Source organism: Canis lupus, chromosome X (assembly GCF_003254725.2).
Source record: "Canis lupus dingo isolate Sandy chromosome X, ASM325472v2, whole genome shotgun sequence".
In the NCBI taxonomy this organism is placed as follows: domain Eukaryota; kingdom Metazoa; phylum Chordata; class Mammalia; order Carnivora; family Canidae; genus Canis; species Canis lupus.
Genome location: NC_064281.1, coordinates 70,604,615 through 70,627,388, shown reverse-complemented (window position 1 = coordinate 70,627,388; position 22,774 = coordinate 70,604,615). Strand labels below are relative to the sequence as shown.

At 33.4% G+C, this 22,774-nt stretch overlaps 1 protein-coding gene across 7 annotated transcripts in view; it reads right to left on the bottom strand.

Moving 5' to 3' along the window:
* The window catches only part of DIAPH2 (diaphanous related formin 2), a 1,060,012-nt gene that overhangs the window by 552,152 nt on the left and 485,086 nt on the right, over positions 1–22,774 (bottom strand). For all 7 annotated transcript variants that reach the window (XM_049107608.1, XM_049107607.1, XM_025431781.3 and 4 more), the window contains 2 exons: positions 12,557–12,658; positions 6,332–6,426 (listed from right to left, as the gene is read on the bottom strand). In XM_049107608.1, coding sequence (XP_048963565.1) covers positions 6,332–6,426; positions 12,557–12,658 — 197 coding nt within the window. The remainder of the gene's footprint in view (positions 1–6,331; positions 6,427–12,556; positions 12,659–22,774) is intronic.

The window sequence follows — 22,774 nt, the reverse complement described above, 5'->3', positions numbered from 1 at the left end:
ACACTGTTTTTAAGAGTGGCTGCACCAATTTACATTCTCATCAACAGTGTACAAGGGTTCTCTTTTCTCTACATCCTCAACAGCACTTGTTATCTCTTGTATTTTTCATAATAGTGATTCCAATATATATGAGGTGATATCTCATTATAGTTTTGATTTGCATATCCCTGGTAATTAGTAATATTGAGCATCTTTTCATAAACCTGTTGGCCACTGGAATATCTTCATTGGAAAAATGACTTTTCAAGTCCTTTGCTGATTTTTTAAATCAAATTATTTGGTTTTCTACTCTTAAGTTGCAGGAGTTCTTTATATATTTTGGATATTAACCCCTTATCAGATTTGTGGTTTGCACGTATTTTCTCCCATACAATAGGTTGCCTTTTCATTCTGCTATTTCCTATGCTGTGTAGAAAACTTAGTTTGATATAGTCTCACTTGTTTATTTTTGCTTTTGGTATCACATCAAAATAGTATTTCCAAGAACAATGTCAAGGAGGTTTTCCCCTATGTTTTCTTCTAGGAATTTTGTTTTCATGACTTACATTTAAGTCTCTAAAAATTCATTTCAAATTAATTTTTTTGTGAGTGATATTAGATAAGGTTCCAGTTTCATTCTTTTGCATGTGACTATCCAGTTTTCCCAGAACACTTTATAAAAAGGATTATCCTTTTCTCCATTCAGTATTCTTAGCTACCTTATCCAATATTTGACAGGATTATTTATGGGCTCTAACTTCTGTTCCATTGATCTATGCACAATATTGTTTTGATTACAATACTTTTGTAATATAGCTTGATATCAGGAATTGTGATGCCTCCATATTTGTTCTTTATTGGGATTTTTTTGGCTATTATGGTTTATATGAAATTTAGGAATATTTTTTCTATTTCTGTAAAAACTGCTATTGGAATCTTGATAGAGATTGTATTTGACGTATAGAATGGCTTTGGGTAGTATGAATGTTTTAACAAAATAATTATTATCATCCATGAACATGAAATATCTTTCCATTTATTTGTGTCTCCTTCAATTTCTGTCATAAGTGTCTTAGAGATTTCAGGGTACAGATCTTTCACTTCCTTAAATTATGCCTAAGTATCATAGGAAAGGGAAGGAGCAAAGTTAAGAGATATGAATAAATCATAATGAACATGAAACACAACTAATCTTTGTATATTAATTTTGTATCCTGCAACTTTATTGAATTTGCACATTAGCTCTAACAGGTTTTTTTTGGAGTCCTTATGATTTTCTATATTTTAGATCCTTATGATGGATGGAGTCCTTATGATTTTCTATATTTTAGATCATGTGATCTTCAGACAACATTACTACTCACTTTCCAATTTGGATGCCTTTTATTTTTTATTTTTATTTATTTATTTATTTATTTTTTGGATGCCTTTTCTTATTTTTTTTTCATGTTTCATCACTCTGGTTAGGACTACCTGTACTAGGTTGAATAGATATGGTAAGAATGGACACCCTTTCCTTATTCCTGATCTAGGAAGAAAAACTTTCCACCTTTCATTATTATGATATTAGCTATATGTTTATCATTTATGGCCTCTAACAAGCTAAAATGAGTTTCTTCTATACCCAAATTGCTGAGAGGTATTATCATGAATGGATGTTGAATTTTGTAAAATGTTTTTATATCTATTGAGATGATCATGTGGGTTTTATCTTTAATTCTATTAATGCAATGTATCCTATTTATTGATTTATGTATATTGAACTATGTTTGCATCCCAGTTATGAATCACACTGGATCATGGTGTATGATCCTTTTAATGTACTGTTGAATTCAATTTCCTAGCTGTTGTTGATAAACTTTGCATTCATATTCATCAGATATATTGGCCTGCACTTTTTTACAGTGTTCTTTATTTTTAAAAAGATTTTATTTATTTATTCATGAGAGACACAGAGAGAGAGAGGCAGAGACATTGGCGGAGGGAGAAGCAGGATCCATGCAGGTAACCCGATACAGGACTCGATCTGGCACTCCAGGATCAGCCCTGGGCCAAAGGCAGGCACTTAAAGGCTAAATCACCCAGGCATTCCTTTTATAATGTTCTTGTCTTATTTTGGTATCAGGGTAAGGCTGGTGTCATAAAATGAGCTTGGGAATGTTCCTTTCTCTTCAAATTTTTGGAAGCATTTCAGAAGGATTGGTGTTAATTCTTTTTTAAACATTTGGTAAAATTCATGAGTGAAATCATCTGAACTTAGACTTTTCTTTGTGGAGAGGTTTTTGATGACTGCCTCAATCTCCTTCATCATTATAGTCTGTTCATATATCCTATTTCTTCATGATTCAGTCTTGCTAGGTTGTATGTAACTCAGAATTTATCCTCTTCTAGGCTGTGCAGTTAGTTGGCATATAATTGTTCACAGTAGTCTCTTATAATCCTTTGTATTTCTTTGGCATCAGTTGTAATGTTTCCTATTTCATTTGTAATTTTATTTATGTGGATCTTATCTCTTGTTGGGTTAGTCTAACCAAAGGCTAATCAATTTTATCTTTTCAAAGAACTAACTCTTAGTTTTATTGATCTTTTCTATTTTCTATTTCTCGATTTCAGTTATTTCTGCTCTAGTCTTTATTATAATTTCCTTTTGTCTCCCAACTTTGGGCTTAATCATGTATCTTTTTCTCTAGTACCCTGCGATGTAAAATTTGGTTGAGATACTTTTTTTTTTCTTGACATACATGTTTATCCCTAAATTCCCTGTTAGAAGTGTTTTATTTTCATCCCGTAAGTTTTATCTCAACAGATATTTGTATTTCATTCTTTAAAAAAGGAAAACATTCTGTGGGTCTATTAGTTGTTCAAGAGCATTCTGTTAGTTTCCATGTATTTGATTTTTAGTTCCATACCCCTGTGGTTAGAAAAGAGAGTCGGGGTGGCTTGTACCAACCGGCCAGATCAGTGTCCACATGGCATAGGCCTCTGCTGCCGCCCTGTTCAGGCTGCGGGGCCTCGAATAGTGCCTGCGGCTGGTGGGGCAGCTCAGAGAATCCCATGGACTGTCTGGGTATACAGACATGTTTAGAGGTCAGAGAGTGTATCAGATCTCAAGTACAGAATGACACTTATGGCTCTGGTTCCAAAAGATGAGCATCTTGAAAAATACCAGAAGCTATGAAGCAGCTAACCCAGCTCCTTCCAGAGGATCTCAGAAAGGAACTTTATGAAATTCGGGAAAAGTATTAGACCTAACCTAATGCAGAAGCCAAATTTGTGAAGCAGCTGGACCAATGTGAGATGATTCTTTAGGCATCTGAGTATGAGGACCTTCAGAACAAACCTGGGAAGCTGCAGGGCTTCTATAATTCCATAGCAGGAAAATTTAGTCACGCTGATTGGTCCAACTTGTTTCTTAACTTGAGGCAGAAAGAAACACTAACATAGCTGCCACCACCAGTGAGCCATGTTCTTGATACGTTCTCTGTATTGCTACACTCATGTGACAAACATTTTATTTTTCTATTTCACAATGTTGTTTTGCCACTGTTTGTTGATTCCCCTGATGTGAGTCTATTCATTTGCAAGAGCCTAGAATCCAGTAAGAAATGTGATAAAATCAGGATGCCCGGATGGCTCAGCGGTTGAGTGTCTGCCTTCAGCTCAGGGCGTGGTCCTGGAGTCCCCGGATGGAGTCCCACATTGGGCTCCCTACGTGGAGCCTGCTTCTCCCTCTGCCTGTGTCTCTCCTCTCTCTGTGTGTGTCTCTCATGAATAAATAAATAAAATCTTTTAAAAAAAAGAAAAAGAAAAGAAATGTGATACAATTTGGATAATAAAAGAAGCTAAGGAACAGATGTGATCCTTAAAATGCCATGGATGCGGACTGAGGGCAGTGTTTTTTTTTGTTTTTTGTTTTTTTTTGGTGGGCAGTAAAGCAAAGTTTATTGATCAGTGGTATAAAGCTCCTAGAGAAGGAGGGCCAAAGCACATTGCTGTTGGAGTTTCTAAGTGTAGGGGGTTTTATGAGCTCTTTTGTGGAACTATCTTAAGCATTGGTCACATATCTGTCTACCTATTAGGTAAATGTCCACGAGCTGCTGGTCTTTTTTTTTGTGACATCTGGGGGCTTAAGTCTTAACTGGAGGGCAGTGTATTTTTAAAATACAATTTAAAACCTTAAAAAAAAGGAAAATATACCTGGTATGACTTTAATCTTAAATTTGCTAAGACTTTTGTTATTTATCATATGATCTATCCTGAAGATTGTTTCATGTGCACTTGAAAAGAATATGTATTTTGCTGCTGTTGTATGAAATGTTCTATATATATCTATTATGCCCCTTTGGTTAGTGTTGTTCAAATCTACTGTTTCCTTATTGATTCTTTGTTTGGGTAATTATTTATAATTGTTACATCTTCTTGATGAAATTGCCCTTTTATCATATCTTGATGTGCTTTGTTTTGACCTGTTTTCTCTTTTTTTTTTTTTTTGCTTTACTTCTAATTTGTCTAAAAACAGTTTTGAATAACAGTTTCTTTCTTTCAATATTTTGAATATACCATCCCACCATCTCCTGGCCTGCCATGCTTCTCTATGGAAATCCACTGATGGTCCTGTAAGTTTTCTTCACTCTTCCTTTTTGTTTATTTTTTTTAATATTTTATTTATTTATTCATGAGACACACAGAGAGAGAGAGAGAGAGAGAGAGAGAGAGAGAGGCAGAAACACAGGCAGTGGGAGAAGCAGGCTCCATGCAGGGATCCCGACATGGGACTCCATCCCAGCTCTCAGGGATCAGGCCCTGGGCTGAAGGTGGCACTAAACTGCTGAGTCACCTGAGCTACCCCTTTTTTGTTTATTTTTATACCTGTGGCTGCATAATGTCAAATGATGTATTTTTCAATTCACCCATTCTTTCTTCTGCCTGATCAGTGTAATGTTAAATTTTCTATTGAATTATTCAATTCAGTCATTGTATTCTTCATCTCTAGGATTTCGGTTTGGTTCTACTCTTCTTTGTCGAACTTCTAATTTTGTTCTTGTATTAATTTCCAAATTCTGTTCCATAGTCTTTCTTAGTGTTCTTGTAGCTCACTCAACTTCTTTAAGAGGATTATTGTGAATCCTCACATTAGTCCTTAGGGAGGACGAATGTGATCAGTCAGCTCCCCATTTCTACTCAGAGAAAGACACACTTGCTAGTTGTACAGAACACTTTTTAAATTTTTTTTTCCCCAGGGGGCTTTATCAAAGTATAACTCTTACAGAGATTAATGTATGCCATCATAATGAAGAGGCATTAAATCTTAGTCTTCTAGAAAAAAAAATATATCTATATTTAGAACATTTAAATGAGGTAATCTGTAATGCAAGCCCACATTACAAAGTTGAGGAATTTCCATAGAGACATAGTCTGTTCAAAGGACATACACTGGTCCTCTGATATTTATAGAGACGGTCTGAGGGGGATATGGCAAAACTCTCACAATACAAACTCATCAAGCTTTTTCAAAGTCAAAGCAAACTTGATGGCTTAAAAACAAATGAACAAACAAAAACATCTACAGTGACTATGCCCTTCCAGGTAAAATCTTCAGTTCTTCCTTCCAGAAATTAAACCAGACAGGGCCAGACATACCAAGAATTATAATAATATGTTAGATCCTATACAGTGCTTTATTCTACAGAGCACATTATTTGGTTTAATCCATCTGCATTCTCAGATGTGGAAACATTTAGCTTAAGATTTAGCAAGCTAAAATAACTGGCTCATGGAAGGCAGAATAATAGAATAGAAAGAACAAAAGATTTAGAACCATGAGAGATCTTGTTGTGAATCACAGGTCTGCTACTCTGTCACTTACCATCTATGTGACATTGGGCACTCTCTCTAAGCCTCAGTTTTCTTTTCTGAAACATGAGGAAAATAGTGCGAACTTCATAGGATTGTTCTATTATTTAATGAGATAAAATATATTAAGTGCTTGACACAATCTCTAGAACATGTTATATGTCTAACAAAGAATAACTTTGACATTTACCAATTGGTCAAAAGCACGCTAATTAACCATTTGGCCTCCTCACTTTCACATCCATAAGATAGTAACAATATTTACTTAACAGTCATTGTGATGATGAAATACATGCAATTTTATGTACAGTGAATGATAGGCAGAAACAATCCTGGAATTTAGATCTTCAATGTTGAATACTCTTACTGGTAACAAAGCTAGATACTATTGATTCTATTACCCAAATATAGAAGATCATTTTCCCACAACTCCATTGAGAAAATAACAATCTAGAAATACCTGTGAAAATGAATTTCAAAAGGAAAATATGCACATTACCTGAATTAAGGCTTCACTCAGCATGTCTTCATTAACCTCCAGAATGATGTTTTTTATATCTTCATATGGCATACGATATGATCCTAGGAATATAGCTAAAAATAAAAGTAGATTTTATTAAAAATAGAAAAGCATAGAAAATTTAAAGGCCTAATAAATACCTTCTCATTTTCACATGCTCAAAATATGAAATCTGTTACTTGTATTAATTCATAATTAGGAACAAACAAAAGTAGTTTACATTTGACAGACTATACTACTTATTGAAGCAAAGTGGCCTATTATTTCAGGATCTAATATTTATAAGTTGAACATATTTATATGGAAATTAAGACTCCTACTAATTATGCTGATGACTACATGTTTATGCATTTTAGAACAAGTTGATACAAAATGACTCATGAGATATTTTATTTAAAGTTGGCTTTTGAATTCAATGTGGAATTTAATATGGATATTGTCAGATAAATATAATGCAGTACTTCATATCAATCTACTACTGCAATTTTTCCACATAAGAAAAAATTAAAGTGTCTAAATGATCAAGGTTGTCTGAATTCCTGCTGACAATCAGGACGTAGCTTGTATTTTCACAATTTCCCTTGTCAATTTTTTCTTGATTGAATATATATTATGTCATACTGAAAAATGTCAACAAATCACACTGAGAAAAGCTTAAAACTAATTCAGAAAGTATTTTATAACAACATATTTCACTTTAACTTCCACTAAACATACATTTTAATGAACAATCATGTGTTCTTATCATGAGAACATGAATATGTTTTTAAGAATATTTTTTTCATGAAAAGGTCTGTATGATTTCACTGGTGCCTAAAGGAAAAAACAAATCCTCACTGTCTAGGCAATTGAGTACCTAGACATAAACACCAAGTGAGATCTCCATAATCTAAATAAATAATGCTGACAGACATCAACTAGCAATTAAGATCATACTGTGTTTTTTTTTTTTTTAAAGGTCCTTAACATCCACTTTATAAAGAAAATGTACTCTCAGTAAGCAATGTATACATTCACAGCAACTATTTGGAGGCTTCTTTTCTGACAGCAGCATTCCAATTCACTGGAGAATAATGACGTTTATTTTAATCTGATTTGCTATAGCACATCCCTTAACAAAATAAACTCCCATGGTATTTCCTTGCATAATTAGAAATGCTTGGTGTGTTGTAATTTCTCATGCATAGTGTTTTAGTATCCTCAGAGCAGTCTACTGTGTTAAAAAAATGCTGAATTCAATACAGAGGGGAGAATATGTCAAAATAACATGTAGGGCTTAGTTACATGAAGATAGGTTTAACTATCCAGCTTCTTTAGCAAAAGCATATTTAATGGATGAATGATTTGTTGAAGGCTTTAAGGTTCAATAGCCAGGTTTTCAATATCTTTTATATAAATTTAGTTAATATAAAGTACAATATTGGTTTCAGGACCAGAATTCAGTGATTCATCACTTACACACAATACCCAGTGCTCATCACAACAAGTGCCATCTTTAATACCCATCACCCATCACCCAACTAACCCATCCCACATCTATCTCTCTCCATCAACCCTCAGATTGTTCTCTGTCACTAAGTGTCACTTATAGGTTGTTTACCTCTCTGCTTTTTTTCTTTTCCTCCTTCCCATATGTTCATTTGTTTTCTTTCTTAAATTCCACATATGAATAAAATCATATGGTATTTGTCTTTCTCTGACTTATTTCACTTAGCATAATACACTATAGCTCCATCCATATCATTGCAAATGGCAAGATTTCTTTTTTTTTATGGCTGAGTAATAACTCATTATATATATATATATACCAAATCTTCTTTATCCATTCATCAGTCAATGGACATTTTGGCTCTCTCTTTATTCTGGCTATTATTGATAATGTTGCTACAAACACCAGGGTGTATGTACCCCTTTCAATGTATATTTTTGTATCCGTTGGGTAAATAGCTAATAATGCAATGGCTGGATCTTTAACGTATTGAAGAACCTCCAAACTGCTCTCCAAAGTGGCTGCACCAGTTTGTATTCCTACAAAAGATGTAAGAGGATTCCCCTTTTTCCACATCGTTGCCCAAACCGGCTGTTTCTTGTGTTAATTTTATCCATTTTACAGAAGTGACATGGTAATTCATTGTGGTTTTGATTTGTATTTTCCTGATGATGAGTGATGTTGAACATTTTTTCATGTGTTTGTTAACATCTGGATGTCCACTTTGTAAAAGTGTCTATTTGTGTCTTCTGCCCATTTCTTCTTCTTTTTTTTAAAATATTTATTTGTTCACTTGGGGTGGGGAAGAAAGAGAGAGAGGAGTGGCAGACGAAGGAAAGAAACCCAAGATGACTCCACCTTAGCAGGGAGCCTGACTTGAGGCTCTGTCTCAAAAACCTGAGATAATGACCTGAGACGAAATGAAAGGTTGGAAGTTTAACTGAGTCAGCCACCTAAGCACTCCTTCCTCTGCCAGTTTCTTAACTGGATTATTTGTTTTTTTGGGTGTTGAGTCTGATAAGTTCTTTATAGTTTTGGATACCAACTGTTTATCAGATATGTCATTTGCAAATATTGTCTCCCATTCTGTAGGCTACCTTTTAGTTTTGTTGATTGTTTTCTTTGCTGTGAATAAGCTTTTTATCTTAATGAAGTCCCAATAGTTTATTTTTCCTTCTGTTTCCCTTGCCTCCAGAGATGTGTCTAGTAAGAAGTTGCTAAGGCCCAGGTCAAAGAGATTTCTGCCTGTGTTGTCCACTAGGATTTTGATGGTTTCTCCTATCACATTTAGGACTTTCATTCATTTTGAATCTAATTTTGTGTATGGTTAAAGAAAGTGGTCCAGTTTCATTCTTCTGCATGCATTCTGTCCAGTTTTTCCAATACCATTTGTTGAAGGGACTTTTTTCCATTAGATAGTCTTTCCTGCTTTTCAAAGATGAGGTGACCGTATACTCATGGGTCCATCTCTGGGTTTTCTATCCCGGTCCATTGATCTATGTCTGTTTTTGTGCCAGTACTATAATTGTCTTGATCACTACAGCTTGGTTATGTAACTTGAGGTACGGGAATCATGGTGTCTCCAGTTTTGTTTTTCTTTTTCAATATTGCTTTGGCTTTTCAGGGTGTTTTGTGCTTCCATATGAATTTTAGGATTATTTATGAAAAATGATAGTGATATTTTGATAGAGATTACATTAAGTGTGTATTTTGTTTTGGATAGTATATACATTTTAACACTGTTCTTCCAATTCATGAGCATGGAACACTTCCATTTCTTTGTGTCCTCTTCAATTTCTTTCATAAGTGTTCTATAGTTTTCCAGAGTATAGATCTTTTACTTTTTGAGTTATTTTATTCCAGGGTATCTTATTGTTTTTAGAACAATTACAAATGGGATAGATTCCTTGATTACTTTTTCTGCTGCTTTGTTATTAGTGTATAGAAATAGAGCAGATTTCTGCATGTTGATTTTATATCCTGCAACTTTGCTGAGTTCATGTATTATTTCTAGCAATTTTTTGCTGGAGTCTTTTGGGCTTTCTACATAGAGTATCACACCATCTGCGAATAGTGAAAGTTTGACTCCTTCCTTGCCAATTCAGATGCATTTATTTCTTTTTGTGTGATTGATGAGCTCAGGACTTCCAGTACTATGTTAAGTAGTAATGGTAAGAGCGTACATATTTGTCTTGTTCCTCAATGTGGAGGAAAAGCTCAGTTTCTCCCCATTGACCCCCAGGGGAGGCGGAGCCGAGGATGATAATACCTCTGGGTCTTTTATATATGGCCTTTTGATGTTGAGGTAGGTATTTTCCATCTATCCCTCCTTTGTTGACAGTTTTTATCAAGAAAGGATGGTGTATTTTGTCAAATGCTTTTTTCTGCCTGTGTCTCTGCATCTCTCTCTGTGTGCCTCTATGAATAAATAAATAAAATCTTAAAAAAAATAAGACTTTTCTTTATTCTTGAGGTAGGCCTATATTGCAATATACTTCCTTCTTAGGACTGCCTTAGCTACATCCCACAAGTTTACACTGTTGTGTTTTCATATTCAAGATTTCAGTGTAATTTTTAAAAATTTCTTCTTTAATCTCCTGGTTAACCTATTCATTCTTTAGTATGATGCTCTTCAAACTCCATGTAATGGCAGTCTTTCCAATTTTTTTCTTGTAGTTGACTTCAAGTTTCATAAAGCTGTGGTCTGAAAATATGCACTTGTTGAAGGCTGATTTGTGACCCAGTATGTGATCTATTTTGGAAATCTATCTATGAAAAGCATGTGTGTTCTGCTGCTTTAGGATGGAATGTCTTGGATATATCTGTGAAGTTCATCTGGTGCAGTGCATCTCAAAGCCCTTGTTTTCTTGTTGATTACCTGCTTAGGTGATCTGTCTATTGCTGTAAGTGGGGCATTAAAGTCACCTACTATTACTGTATTATTATCATCAATGAGTTTCTTTGTCTTTATTGTTAATTGATTTATATATTTGGAGGCTCCTAATTTGGGGGCATAAATATTTATAATTGCTAGATCTGGATAGATCTTGATGGATAGACCCCTTTATTATGCCTTTCTTCATCTCTTGTTACAGTCTTTGGTTGAAAACCTAGTTTCTCTGATTTAAGTATGGCTATTCTAGCTTTCTTTTGACATTCATTAACATGATAGATGGAGGCAGCAGGGTGGCTCAGCGGTTAAGTGCCGCCTTCCACCCAGGGTGTGATCCTGAAGACCCGGGATTGAGTCCCACATCAGGCTCCCTGTATGGAGCCTGCTTCTCCCTCTGCCTGTGTCTCTGCCTCTCTCTGTGTGTATCTCTCATGAATAAATAAATAAAATCTTTTTAAAAAAACATGATAGATGGTTTTCTATCCCCTCACTTTCAATCTGCAGGTGTCTTTCGGTCTAAAATGAGTCCCTTGGAAGCAGCATATAGATAGATCTTCTTTTCTTTAACCATTCTGATTCCCCATGTCTTCTGATTGAAGTATTTAGTTCATTTACACTCAGAGTGATAATCCAAAGATATGAATTTAGTGCCATTGTGTTATATGTAGTATTGGTGTTTCTGGTGATGGTCTCTGGTCCTTTCTAGTCTTTGATGCTTTTGGTCTTCTCCACTCAAAGATTCCCCCTAAAAATTTCTTGTAGGGCTAGCTGAACGCTTTTAGTTTTTGTTTGTCTGGGAAACTCTTCAACTCTTCTGTTCTGAATGACAGCCTTGCTAGATAAAGAATTCCTGCCTGCATATTTTTTACCATTCAGCACATTGAATATATCCTTCCACTTTATTCTGACCTGTCAGGTTTCTCTGGACAGATCTGCTGCAAATGTGATTTGTTTTCCACTAAAGTTTAAGGATTTTTTTTTTCTGTTGCTGCTTTCATTGTCTGTGTATTTTGTGAATTTGACTATGATATGCCTTGTTGATGCTTAGCTTTTGTTGGATTTAATAGGTCTCTGTGTTTCTTGGATTTTGATGTCTATGTCCCTATATTAGAGAAGTCTTCAGCTATAATTTGAATGAACAAACCTTCTGTCTCTTTGTCTTTATCTTCTGGGATTCCTTCCAAAAGGTGGTAGTTTTCTAAGTGTTTACTTGCAGTTTTTGTTCTCTGAGACCTCTGATTGTTTTCTTGGGTGTTCAGAATAATTTAATAACTACCTAGCTGTTTTTGAGAGCCCTGACAAACTTTGGGTCCCCCAAATTCTCCACCATTTTAACTCCTTCATGAGGTTCACTAATCAGTTTTAAAGTTTAGTGGTAACAATTTAACTTTCTACCATCGCAATTACTTTAACTATAAAGGCATATCGATAAAAGAATTTGCCCAATGTGACCAGTGAATACTCCAAAACTAAAACACCCAAGCCTAGGCAGAAAAGGGAAAATAACACTCTTTTAAACTATGCCTTATATCTCACTCTGTCTTTTAACAGTGCTAAACTTTAAGTATCTTCCAAAGCTTTATTATTCATAAGTTTCATCTGACCTGAGGAAGACAAAATTATGGTCTTCATTCTGGCTATATGACAAAAAGGCAATTCAAATCATGTTTGGGGAAAAAAAAAAACAGATCATGTTTGCATGCAATTTTGTTTCTAGTGGATGCTAAATATACCTGTTAAAATCAGTTACAACTTTGTTTAAAAATATTCAACAACTCATCACCATAATCACTACCACCCCTATTTAGAAAATAACACATACACAGATTCTGGGCCATTTTGTGATCCAAAATTCTCAATTCTTTCACTTTCTTCTTTGCAGGCAAGATCTTCTTTTCTTCTGAAGCTTCTACATTCTTTTGAACTAAAGGAAAAACATTTACCCATAAAAAATAATGGTATTATTCCAATCACACAAAATAAATTAGTAAGGCATATTAACTACATTGATAAAGCTTATGTGAAAAATCAATAAATGTATTTATTTCATTGTATTTCAATATAATATATTGAATAAACATAATAATATAGGTCTATATAGAGGTTTACTTAAAAATTAAATATCAGCACTTAAGCAAAAAGGATAAGCCAAATAGTACTAAAAATCAATTACTACTTTTTACCTAATGTGCAACATTCATTACTCCTTTAACAGGAATCTACAGCAGCACTGAAATTAAACATATAGTAAAATCTCCCTATTTTGGACTAATTGAGGGAAAAGGCAAAATATGCATTCATCCTAAAATATGCTAAATTTTAGACATGTCTTTAATTCAGTGTAACTGCTTTTAAGTATGTAAAGCAATGCTAACTGCTAAACTGGTTGCCATATAAAAATTCCTGCTGAGATTGCTTTGAAGAATAAATATGAACCATTTGCAAGTTGCACAACAACAGTACTATTTACATGCACATAATTAATGGACCTGAAACTCTGAGAAGTAGAAGTGCCAAGGAGTGGCTTCCCACCCTCCCCCCCCGCCTCCCCCCACCTCCCCGCCATAACCTCCATCAACTCTCACCCAGAAAATGCATCCCAAAAACCAAAGTAAAAAAACAATGTGGTTATCTGCTATGAAAATGAAGCTTTATGGCAAATCCCTAAACTCTCCTATACAGAAATTCTATAGCTACCATTGTACTCATGTGTTGGCAGTTTATGTCTTCTAATATAAAAATATGGTTGTAGATAATGGGACTGTTAAAAAAATGTGAGAAAAATAAACCCAACATTTTTTTTCATTCAAGTAGTGATATGCTTTTGTCTCCAAACTCATGCTGCTAAACTTCATCACTGAATCATAATACTGCTGCTTATTACTTTTAAAAATATAACTTCATTTTGAGGAAATCAATATTTTCATTATTTTAATTTATCTGGTTTTTGTTAAAGAGCTTACAAATGAGTTACAGATTTTCTCTAGAGGAAAAGCAACACACAACCACAGTACATTTTTGCTAAGCTACATGTTCATGGATGTTACTATCTGGAAAACTTTCTATAAACATTATAGGATGCATTAAATACTGCAAGTCCATTAAAACCCCATTGTTTTAGTGGTGCAAGATATAAGAAAATGAAGTGAACTTTGTAGAAAAAATAACAAAAAATTAATTACCTGAATAACTCAAGTCTTAACATTTAGTTCTAAGATATACCACTATGACTTATCTAAAGTGATGCATAGTGTAAGCAGACTAGATAATAATTACACTTGAAAATCATAATCTCAAGTAGTTTGCCATGCGTATTCAATACAATAAAATTATTGCTACTCATGGAAACAAAAATGAGTTTTAATATATTTCCCTTGAAGTGGTCATAAATGTTTCTCAAAGAATCATTCTAAGAGCACAGTGTCTTTCTTGTACAATAATCAGCATTTTAATTTATTCTAATTTTTAAGTCATGTCAGGTTAACACAACTCTATAGAAAAAAATGACAGTCCAAGAATCATACCCTTTGTTAATAAAATAAGTATCTGAAAAATAATAAAATTACTTCTAGAATCATTCAGAAAACTTTTCCCAAAGAAATAGTCAAGAAAACTATTCTAAGCTTCCAATATGTCTTAAACCCCACTATGGGAGATTAGTTAACCAAGTACATATAGGATGAAAATGCTGTAGTGTAATAGATATTGTAAGATTTTCTGCAAACTAACAAGACTCCAGAATAACCCAAACATACATAATGCTCATTTTGTATGACTTCATATTTTTGCATTATTTCATTAAAATATATTCCAACATCTCCCCTTTTCAAATGAACAAATTATTTCAAATTAAGATTAGATGTCTTAAGTATCTTAAATCTTAATATATTTCCCTTATAGTATGCAAATTGGCTTTAGCCTAGGTTGAAGAAATAAGAATTCCATGATTGGGCACCACTATTTTGAGAATTACTAAAGCAAAGCTAGTTTATTTTTTTTTCAATTTTTTTAATGATTTTATTTATTTATTCATGAGAGACAGAGACGAAGGCAGAGACATAGGCAGAGGGAAAAGCAGACTCTTCACAAGGAGCCCTATGTGGGACTTGATTTAGGCCACCACCACCCCCCACATCACACCCTAAGCCAAAGATAGTCGCTCAACCACTAAGCCACCAGGCTTCCCAAGCAAAGCTAGTTTAAAACAGTTCCCTAATTAGACAGCCTTTCACAAACAATAAAGGTTTTGCTAATATTGTCTTTAGCTTTCTTGTCTTTAAGAGCATTCCTTAGTGATCACAACCACAGGGTTAGATAAATAAATACTTTGAAGAGAGGTAATAACATATGAAACTTATCCCCAGATAGTACTGAAAGCTTCATATATTAAAACTGTCCTGTTTCCATGACTACAAAATGTTACTTGGTATATGTAGGATGCGTTTATTACATATATGTTTCAAATGCTTTTAAAAAGTAAATACTCCATAGCTTTAGTGAAACAGGGGCAATAACTTGATTAAGATTTGAATAGACATTTCTCCAAAGAAGACCTACAGATGGCCAACAAGTATACAAAAATATCCTCAATATCTTGAGGGAAATACAAATAAAGCCACAATGAGATATTACCTCAAACCATTTTTTCATGTTTTTAGAAATATTTTATTTATTTATTTAGGAGAGCACAAGAGAGCACAACCAGAAGGGAGGGGCAGAGGCAGAGGGAGAAGCAGACTCCCCGCTGAGCAGGATCCTGGGATCATGACCTGAGATGGCAAACACTTAACCCATGGAGCCACCCAGGTAGTCCTCAACTCACAGATCTTGGAATGACTATTATCAAAATCTAAAGCAAAACATTGGTGAGGAAGTGGTGGAAGAATTGGAACCTTTATACATTGTTGGTAGAAATATAAAATGGTGTAGCTGCTATAGAGAACAGTACGGAGAGTCTACAAATAATTAAAACTAGAAAAAATTAAAACTAGAACTACCAAATGATCTACCAATCCTACTTTTGGGTATATAACCAAATTAACTGAAATCAGAATCTCAAAGAGATAGCTGTACTCCCATGTTTACTGTAATATTATTCACAAAACAGTCAATATATGGAAAGAATTTAAATGTCCATCAAAAAGATCAAGGGATAAAGAAATGTGGCATATACATAAAATGAAATGTTATTCATCTTAAAGAAAAAAATCCTACCTTATATAATAACACGGATGAACCTGGGGAACACTATGCTAAATGAAATAAGCAAGTCATAGAAAAGTACTGCATAATTATGAAGCATCTAAAATATCAAACTCATAGAAACAAAGAGTAGAATTGTACAATTGTGGTTGCCAGGGACTGAGGGACGGGGAAGTGGGTAGTTGCTGTCACTGTTCAATGTATATAAAGTTTCAGTTTTATAAGATGAATAAACTCTAAAGATCTGTGGTACAACACTGTAGCTAAAGTTAATAACAATGGGTAGTGCACTTAAAAATTTGTGAGCGGGTACATCTCAAGTTAAAAGTGCTTACACTATAAAATTTATAACATAAATTATAGTAATTTTCTTATTTGAAATTACTTGAATAGGACTGGAGAGATTTTTTAAGTCTCAATATAAAAACCTAAATAATTGATTTTGTCATCCATGGCCCTATGGTCCTCACATTCATAATGAGGCCTATAATCAAATGTGATCTCTGCATCTGCAAATGAAAAACCGTATAGCCACTGATTTTGAATCAGATGGATTAAATTAATTTCAGTGCTTCAATTAAATTGGTCACTGCTAATTGACCAAATAATAATAAACCATAAAATACTGTCTGTAGAAATATGATTTTTAATAAAGACATTTGTATTATTATGTTAACATCAAGATACTAATTATATAAGATAAAGGGTCCATTTAGTATTCTTATATTTCCTTTAATATATGGATTTTTAACTGCAATTGTTCTATCAATTTATTCCTTCACAACGATGGATGCTCATTAACAAAAAATAAACAGGGCTCTAATACTTTCCTGATCTAATTTAGGCAATGTTCATCAATCCCCTATTAATCTCTGCTACCGGGATCCCTGGGTGGCCCAGCGGTTTAAGAGCCTGCCTTTGGCCCAGGGTGTGATCCTGGAGTCCCGGGATCGAGTCCCACATCAGGCTCCCTGCATGAAGCCTGCTCCTCCCTCTGCCTGTGTCTCTGCCTCTGCCTGTGTGTATGTGTGTCATGAGTAAATAAAATACTAAAAAAAAGAAATCTCTGCTATCTCAGTGGATACATACATGTGACAAGATATCTGTAAGTTGTTGCAAATATTAAGATATTATAATGGGTACCACTGAATTCTTTGCATAATAACTATCATAAATCATAATAAATTATTTATAACTACTTTATCTTAAAATTCTAGTGAGAAAGATTGATTGCTAAAGTCAGCATCAACACTATTCATTAATTCATTTAATCAGCAAATACTTGTTGAACACCTACTATGGTGAGCTTAGGGACAAGCATATAGAAAGACTTAAGTGTCTACTCATTTTTCTTAAATAGATGGTCATATGTAAACTACTAATTAGGGAAGTATCTCCAAAAGATCTCTAACATTTGTAATTTTCTTTATCCATAATAATATAGTTTGAAAGAATATATGCTTATCACTCAGCAAACTCTCTTTTTATTATTAGAAGTAGTTTCATATTAAAGAATACTGTATCTTAAACCAGCATCAACTGATGTATTACATCATATTCTAAGAAATATGTGGAGAAGTAAAAATATGACACTTCCTAGTAAGTATACTAAATACAAACCTAGGATAAATAAAGCCAGTAACACTAGTGTTAAAAACCACCTAAAATATTTATATTATATATATATATATATATATATATATATATATATATATATATATCCAACAAGTAAATGCCCAACTTGTTTTAGATATATCATATAAATATAATAATTGTGATCTTCTTATATAAATACATATTTTTCCATTGGTATACAATTCCAGAAGTGATTTTACCTATACGGAAAGAATTTTTCAGTTATTAGTTGAAATGGGTGTTAAACTTCAATAAATAATTTCATGTTAAAATGAGTGCAAGTATGAGAATGACAGGCAGGGAAAATCTACTATGATTTCTGTGTGATAGCTGCAATATTTTTTTTCATTGCTATTTTCTATTCTTTTAAAGTTGTCTTTATTCTTGAATTTCTGGAAATATAAAAAATAGAACTGAAAATGTATAAAGGAATATACATATATATAAATGTTAAGTATATATTTATATATATAAATAAATATTTATAAATGTGCTGAGTGAAGTAAGTCAATCGGAGAAGGACGATCATTATATGGTTTCACTCATATGGAGAATATAAAAAATAGTGAAAGAGATTATAGGGGAAAGAAGAGAAAATGAGTGGGAAAAACCAGAGAGAGTGGCAAAACATTAGAGACTCCTAACTCTGGGAAACGAACAAGGGGTAGTGGAAGGGGAGGTGGGCAGGGGGATGAGGTGACTGGGTGACGGGCACTGAGGGGGGCACTGGGTATTATACTGTATGTGGGCAAGTCAAACTCCAATAAAAATATATATAAATAAATAAATAATAATTAAAAACTATATATAAATATATATATATAAATATATACCTATATATATATATATATAAATACAAAGAGGAAAGTATAATAAAAAGAACAATAACAATGATAGTAGTACTAGTAGTAGTAGTAACCATGATCACAATCATCACAATCACCACCAAAATCAACTTTTATTAAATAATTCCTCTGTCACCTTATATAATAGGTATACCATTGTCATTTTATAAAGGAGAAACTAAGGAACAGAAAAATTGAGTCATTTGTCCAAGATCAAATAGCAAGTAATCAAATAGCAAAAATAATCAGGGAAATGCAAATGAAAACAACCAATGAAATATCATTTCACAGTCATCAAATTGGAAGTAACAAAAAAGTCTTGTAATGCCAAGTACAGATGAGGAGGCAAAGAAATAATAATTTGATTGTGCCAGCAATGGCAGTAAAAATTAGGACAACAAATATAAAATAAATATTCAGTAACATCTAATACATTTAAGGTGTGCTTACCACAAGTATAACCCAATCTTTCCATTTATGGATCAGTCAAGAAACAAGGATGTTTACTGCAGCAAATTAACAACAGTACAAAAACTGGAAATAATCCATATGCCAGGGGGTTATGAAATGGATAAATTGTGGTATATTCATAGAATAGAATACAACTCAGCATTTATAATAACTGTACTACAGATAAAAATTATAATAAGAATAGATCCCAATTACAATTTTGAATGAAAAAATAAGAGTCATGGAAAATGTTGTATGCAGCATAATAGCATTCATCTAAATTAAAAATGAAACAGAATAATTTTATGTATTCTTTATAGAGTGTATGTATGGGTATACAGATACATATATAAGTAAATATGTATCAAAATTTTAAAAATATGAAATACTTAACATGATAATGCTTTTCTTGGGGGAAGAAAGTGGAACAAGTAAAATCCTGGAAACTTCAATTTTATCTCTAATGTTTTATTTGTTTAAAAGCAAAGATCTATAATAAATATGATGAATATTAACATTTATTCATTCTGAGAGGCTGGTACATAGGTGTTTCCTATATTAGCCTATGCATATTTCCATTTTTTAACATAAAAATAAAATTTGTATCACCAGATATATATATTATAATATATATTTATACTTTTAATATATATAATACATAATATATATATTTACTCTTTATAAACTCTTAGCTTTGACAATCCAGGGACCAAGGGTATATAGGAAATCAGAAACAATAGGGGAGGGAATAATAAAAACTACAGGTAAATATTAGTCAGTTTGGTCAGCAAGCACAATTTTGTTTTCAACTGTTTTTGAATCTATTTTGCGAGGAATAACATATTTACCAACCCTTGAGAGGGAAAGCCGATCCAATATGCAGTAGGAGATACTATTTCCATCTCTTCTTATGTGCTGCATATTGCAACTGTGAAGCTTCCCCTTTCTGTGCTACCTACAGCTGTGCGTTAACTAAGGCACACCAGAGAAAGGTAGATTTCACTCTGTCACCTGCACAGTAGTCAAAACCATAGGAATGGCATTATGAGTGTTCCTGAAGTTTACAGCACCCTAAACAAGACTAATGGTTCTAACGGTGGGAAAAACACACACATACCTTGTAATGATTCCCTAATTAAGGAATAAATCCTACTGGTCATAGTTTATTGATTTTTATTTATTTTTTTAATTTTTTACTGGTTATAGTTTAGACAAGAACCTCCAAATCAGGAAGCACACGTTACTGCAAATTAACTTCTGGAAGACTAATATACTTGCACACCTGTTCATTAAGGAAATTGCTGAACACTGCTAAGTGTCACCAGAATACTATGCTTAACAACGTGCATAGCTAATGTTGTGTATTTTCAATTGGGTCTCAATAGCTCAGCATGTAATGATGTATTTTAGGGAGGACAAATAAAGTTGACTTAGAGGTTTTTAGGGAGAATCACTCCCTTGTTTGAAGTGATACTTTAAATATCAAAATGGAAATATGGTTCTTACTTCTCACTAGCATTTGACAAATGAGGTAGTAGAAGATATTCCTGTTAACCTTTAATCTTTGTGAAGTACCTTATTCAAGCTATAGTTAATTCTTTTACTTGTAAGTTGGCTCTGACTTTCCATGTATGGACTGATATTTTTCTGGCCATCCCACACACTCAAATAATGTCCTGTTATGTTAAATTTCCTAATTCATGGCACAAATCAGTAAGCCCAGCAATAAATCCCAAGAGCTAAGTGTATCAAAGTTGAATGCTAAGAAATGCAACAGTAGGAATTATGACGATAAAACTAGCACTGCTAGACTAATAGGGCATTTTTTGTTGAGAATAGTTTAGGTGTTCATCATATTCAGGTTTTTCTTTTTTAATCTGGTCATCTCAGTCTGGTACAAGTCCTGCACACAATTTAATTAAAATGCAAAAGGTAGTTAACCTCATGAGCAAGACTGAACAAAATTACACCCTGAAATATTTGTAGCCATTGTCAACATGACAATGTGGGATTTTTCACTCTGGGTTTCACATATAGCTGAACATATCTTGAAGGTCAGTGCTATACATCTCATCAAGGATTTACTTATTTAAGTGAAGGATCACTGGGAAACTATGTATCCTAAAAGAAGTTTCTCATCTCCTGGATATTTCTACCTGATTGTCTAGTAAGCTCCTTAAGTTTAGCACTTCCTATGCCAAATTCCTTTTCTTTATCCTAAATCTGCTCCACCCATAGTCTTTTGCATCTCAACAAATAGCAACTGAAATCTTGCGAATCGTTCAAGCAAAATATAAACATGCACATGCACACACAGACACACAGACACACAAATGAGTTATCATTGACTCTTACCTCTCACAGGCACATCCCATTCTTTGGCAAATCCAGTATCTGATCACTTATTATCACCTCCATTTCTACCTAAGCATTTCAAGTCACCATTACTTGTGGCCTATTGTAGTCTAATAACTCATCTCCCTTCTGCCTTTGCCCTTCTTCATTCTATCCTGTCAATTCATTTCATTAATGTTTTTCTACTGCTCAAAACCCTCCAAATGGCTTCCTGCCTTATTCAGAATAAAAACCAATGTCCTTACAATAGCCTAGAATATCCTACTTCATATTTCATGCCCCTTCCATAACTGCTCTGATCTCATCTCTTGCTATTTTCCTCTCATTCACTCCAGCCACACAAGCTTCCTTGCTGTTCTTCAAATATAGCAGAACAACTTCCACAACAGAGTCTTTACACTTGATATTATGCTATCTCGAGGTCTTTCCTCACATCTTTCAGATCTTTATTCAATGTTACTTTCTCAACTGAAATTTTCCTGATGATGTGGTTCAAAATCACAACTCTACCCTTTTGACACATATTTTCCTCCTTGCCTGCTTCATTTTCCTCCCAAGCAATTATTGGCATCTGACATAATTACTTATTTTATTGTCTATACCTTCTACTTTGATGTGAGCTCTATTAAAAAGAAGAATTTGTCCCTGTTTTTATTTTATTTTTTTATTAAAAAATTTTATTTATTTATTTATTTATTTATTTATTTATTTATTTATTTATTTTTTATTAAAGAGAAGAATTTGTCACTGTTACATACCATCACCTAGGATCATTCCTGAAAAAAATAGGCACTACAATTATTTTGGAATTTATACTTCATATATATTTTTATTTGTGCAAGAGGATCTATGTAAATGTTATATATTCCAGTATTGTTAATAGAAAAGAGATTATATGTGTTCATGTATTGCAGACAGATTTAATAAATTATGGTATATTGGGCATTGCTTATAATAGCAGATTTGAAATGACCCAAAAGCTCATCATTAGAAGAATGATTAAAACTACAGTATGTCCATTTAATGTACCATTCTGCTGCTATATCCAAGACTAAGGATGATCATTATAGAATGATATGGAATGATCTTCAATAAATATCATTAAACGAAGCAAACAAGTTATACATGACTATGCAGTACTACCATTTGTGGAAAAAAAAGAGGGAAGAATATATATATTCGCTGGTATATACATAAAACATTTTTGGGAGGAAACACAAGAAATTTATTATATTAGTTACTTCTAGGGAAGGAACGAAGTAGCTCAGGTACAGAGATGAGACATGAAATTTCCCTCTATACTATTTTTTGTGCCTCTTGAATTTTAAAAACCATGTAAATATTTTATCAATTCAAAAATGTATAGAAAAAGAAAGAAAAGGAACAAAAGGATTTCACCACTAAGATGTCTCTAATATATGAGTGCATAGGACAAAAATGTTTTGTGGTACAAGTTGGGGGAAAATTACTTTGTGCACTTTAGGATGCAGCATAGAAATGAAGCCTAGTCTTCAAATGACACCATCAATAAAGCAGAGGAAGAATAAAGTAAC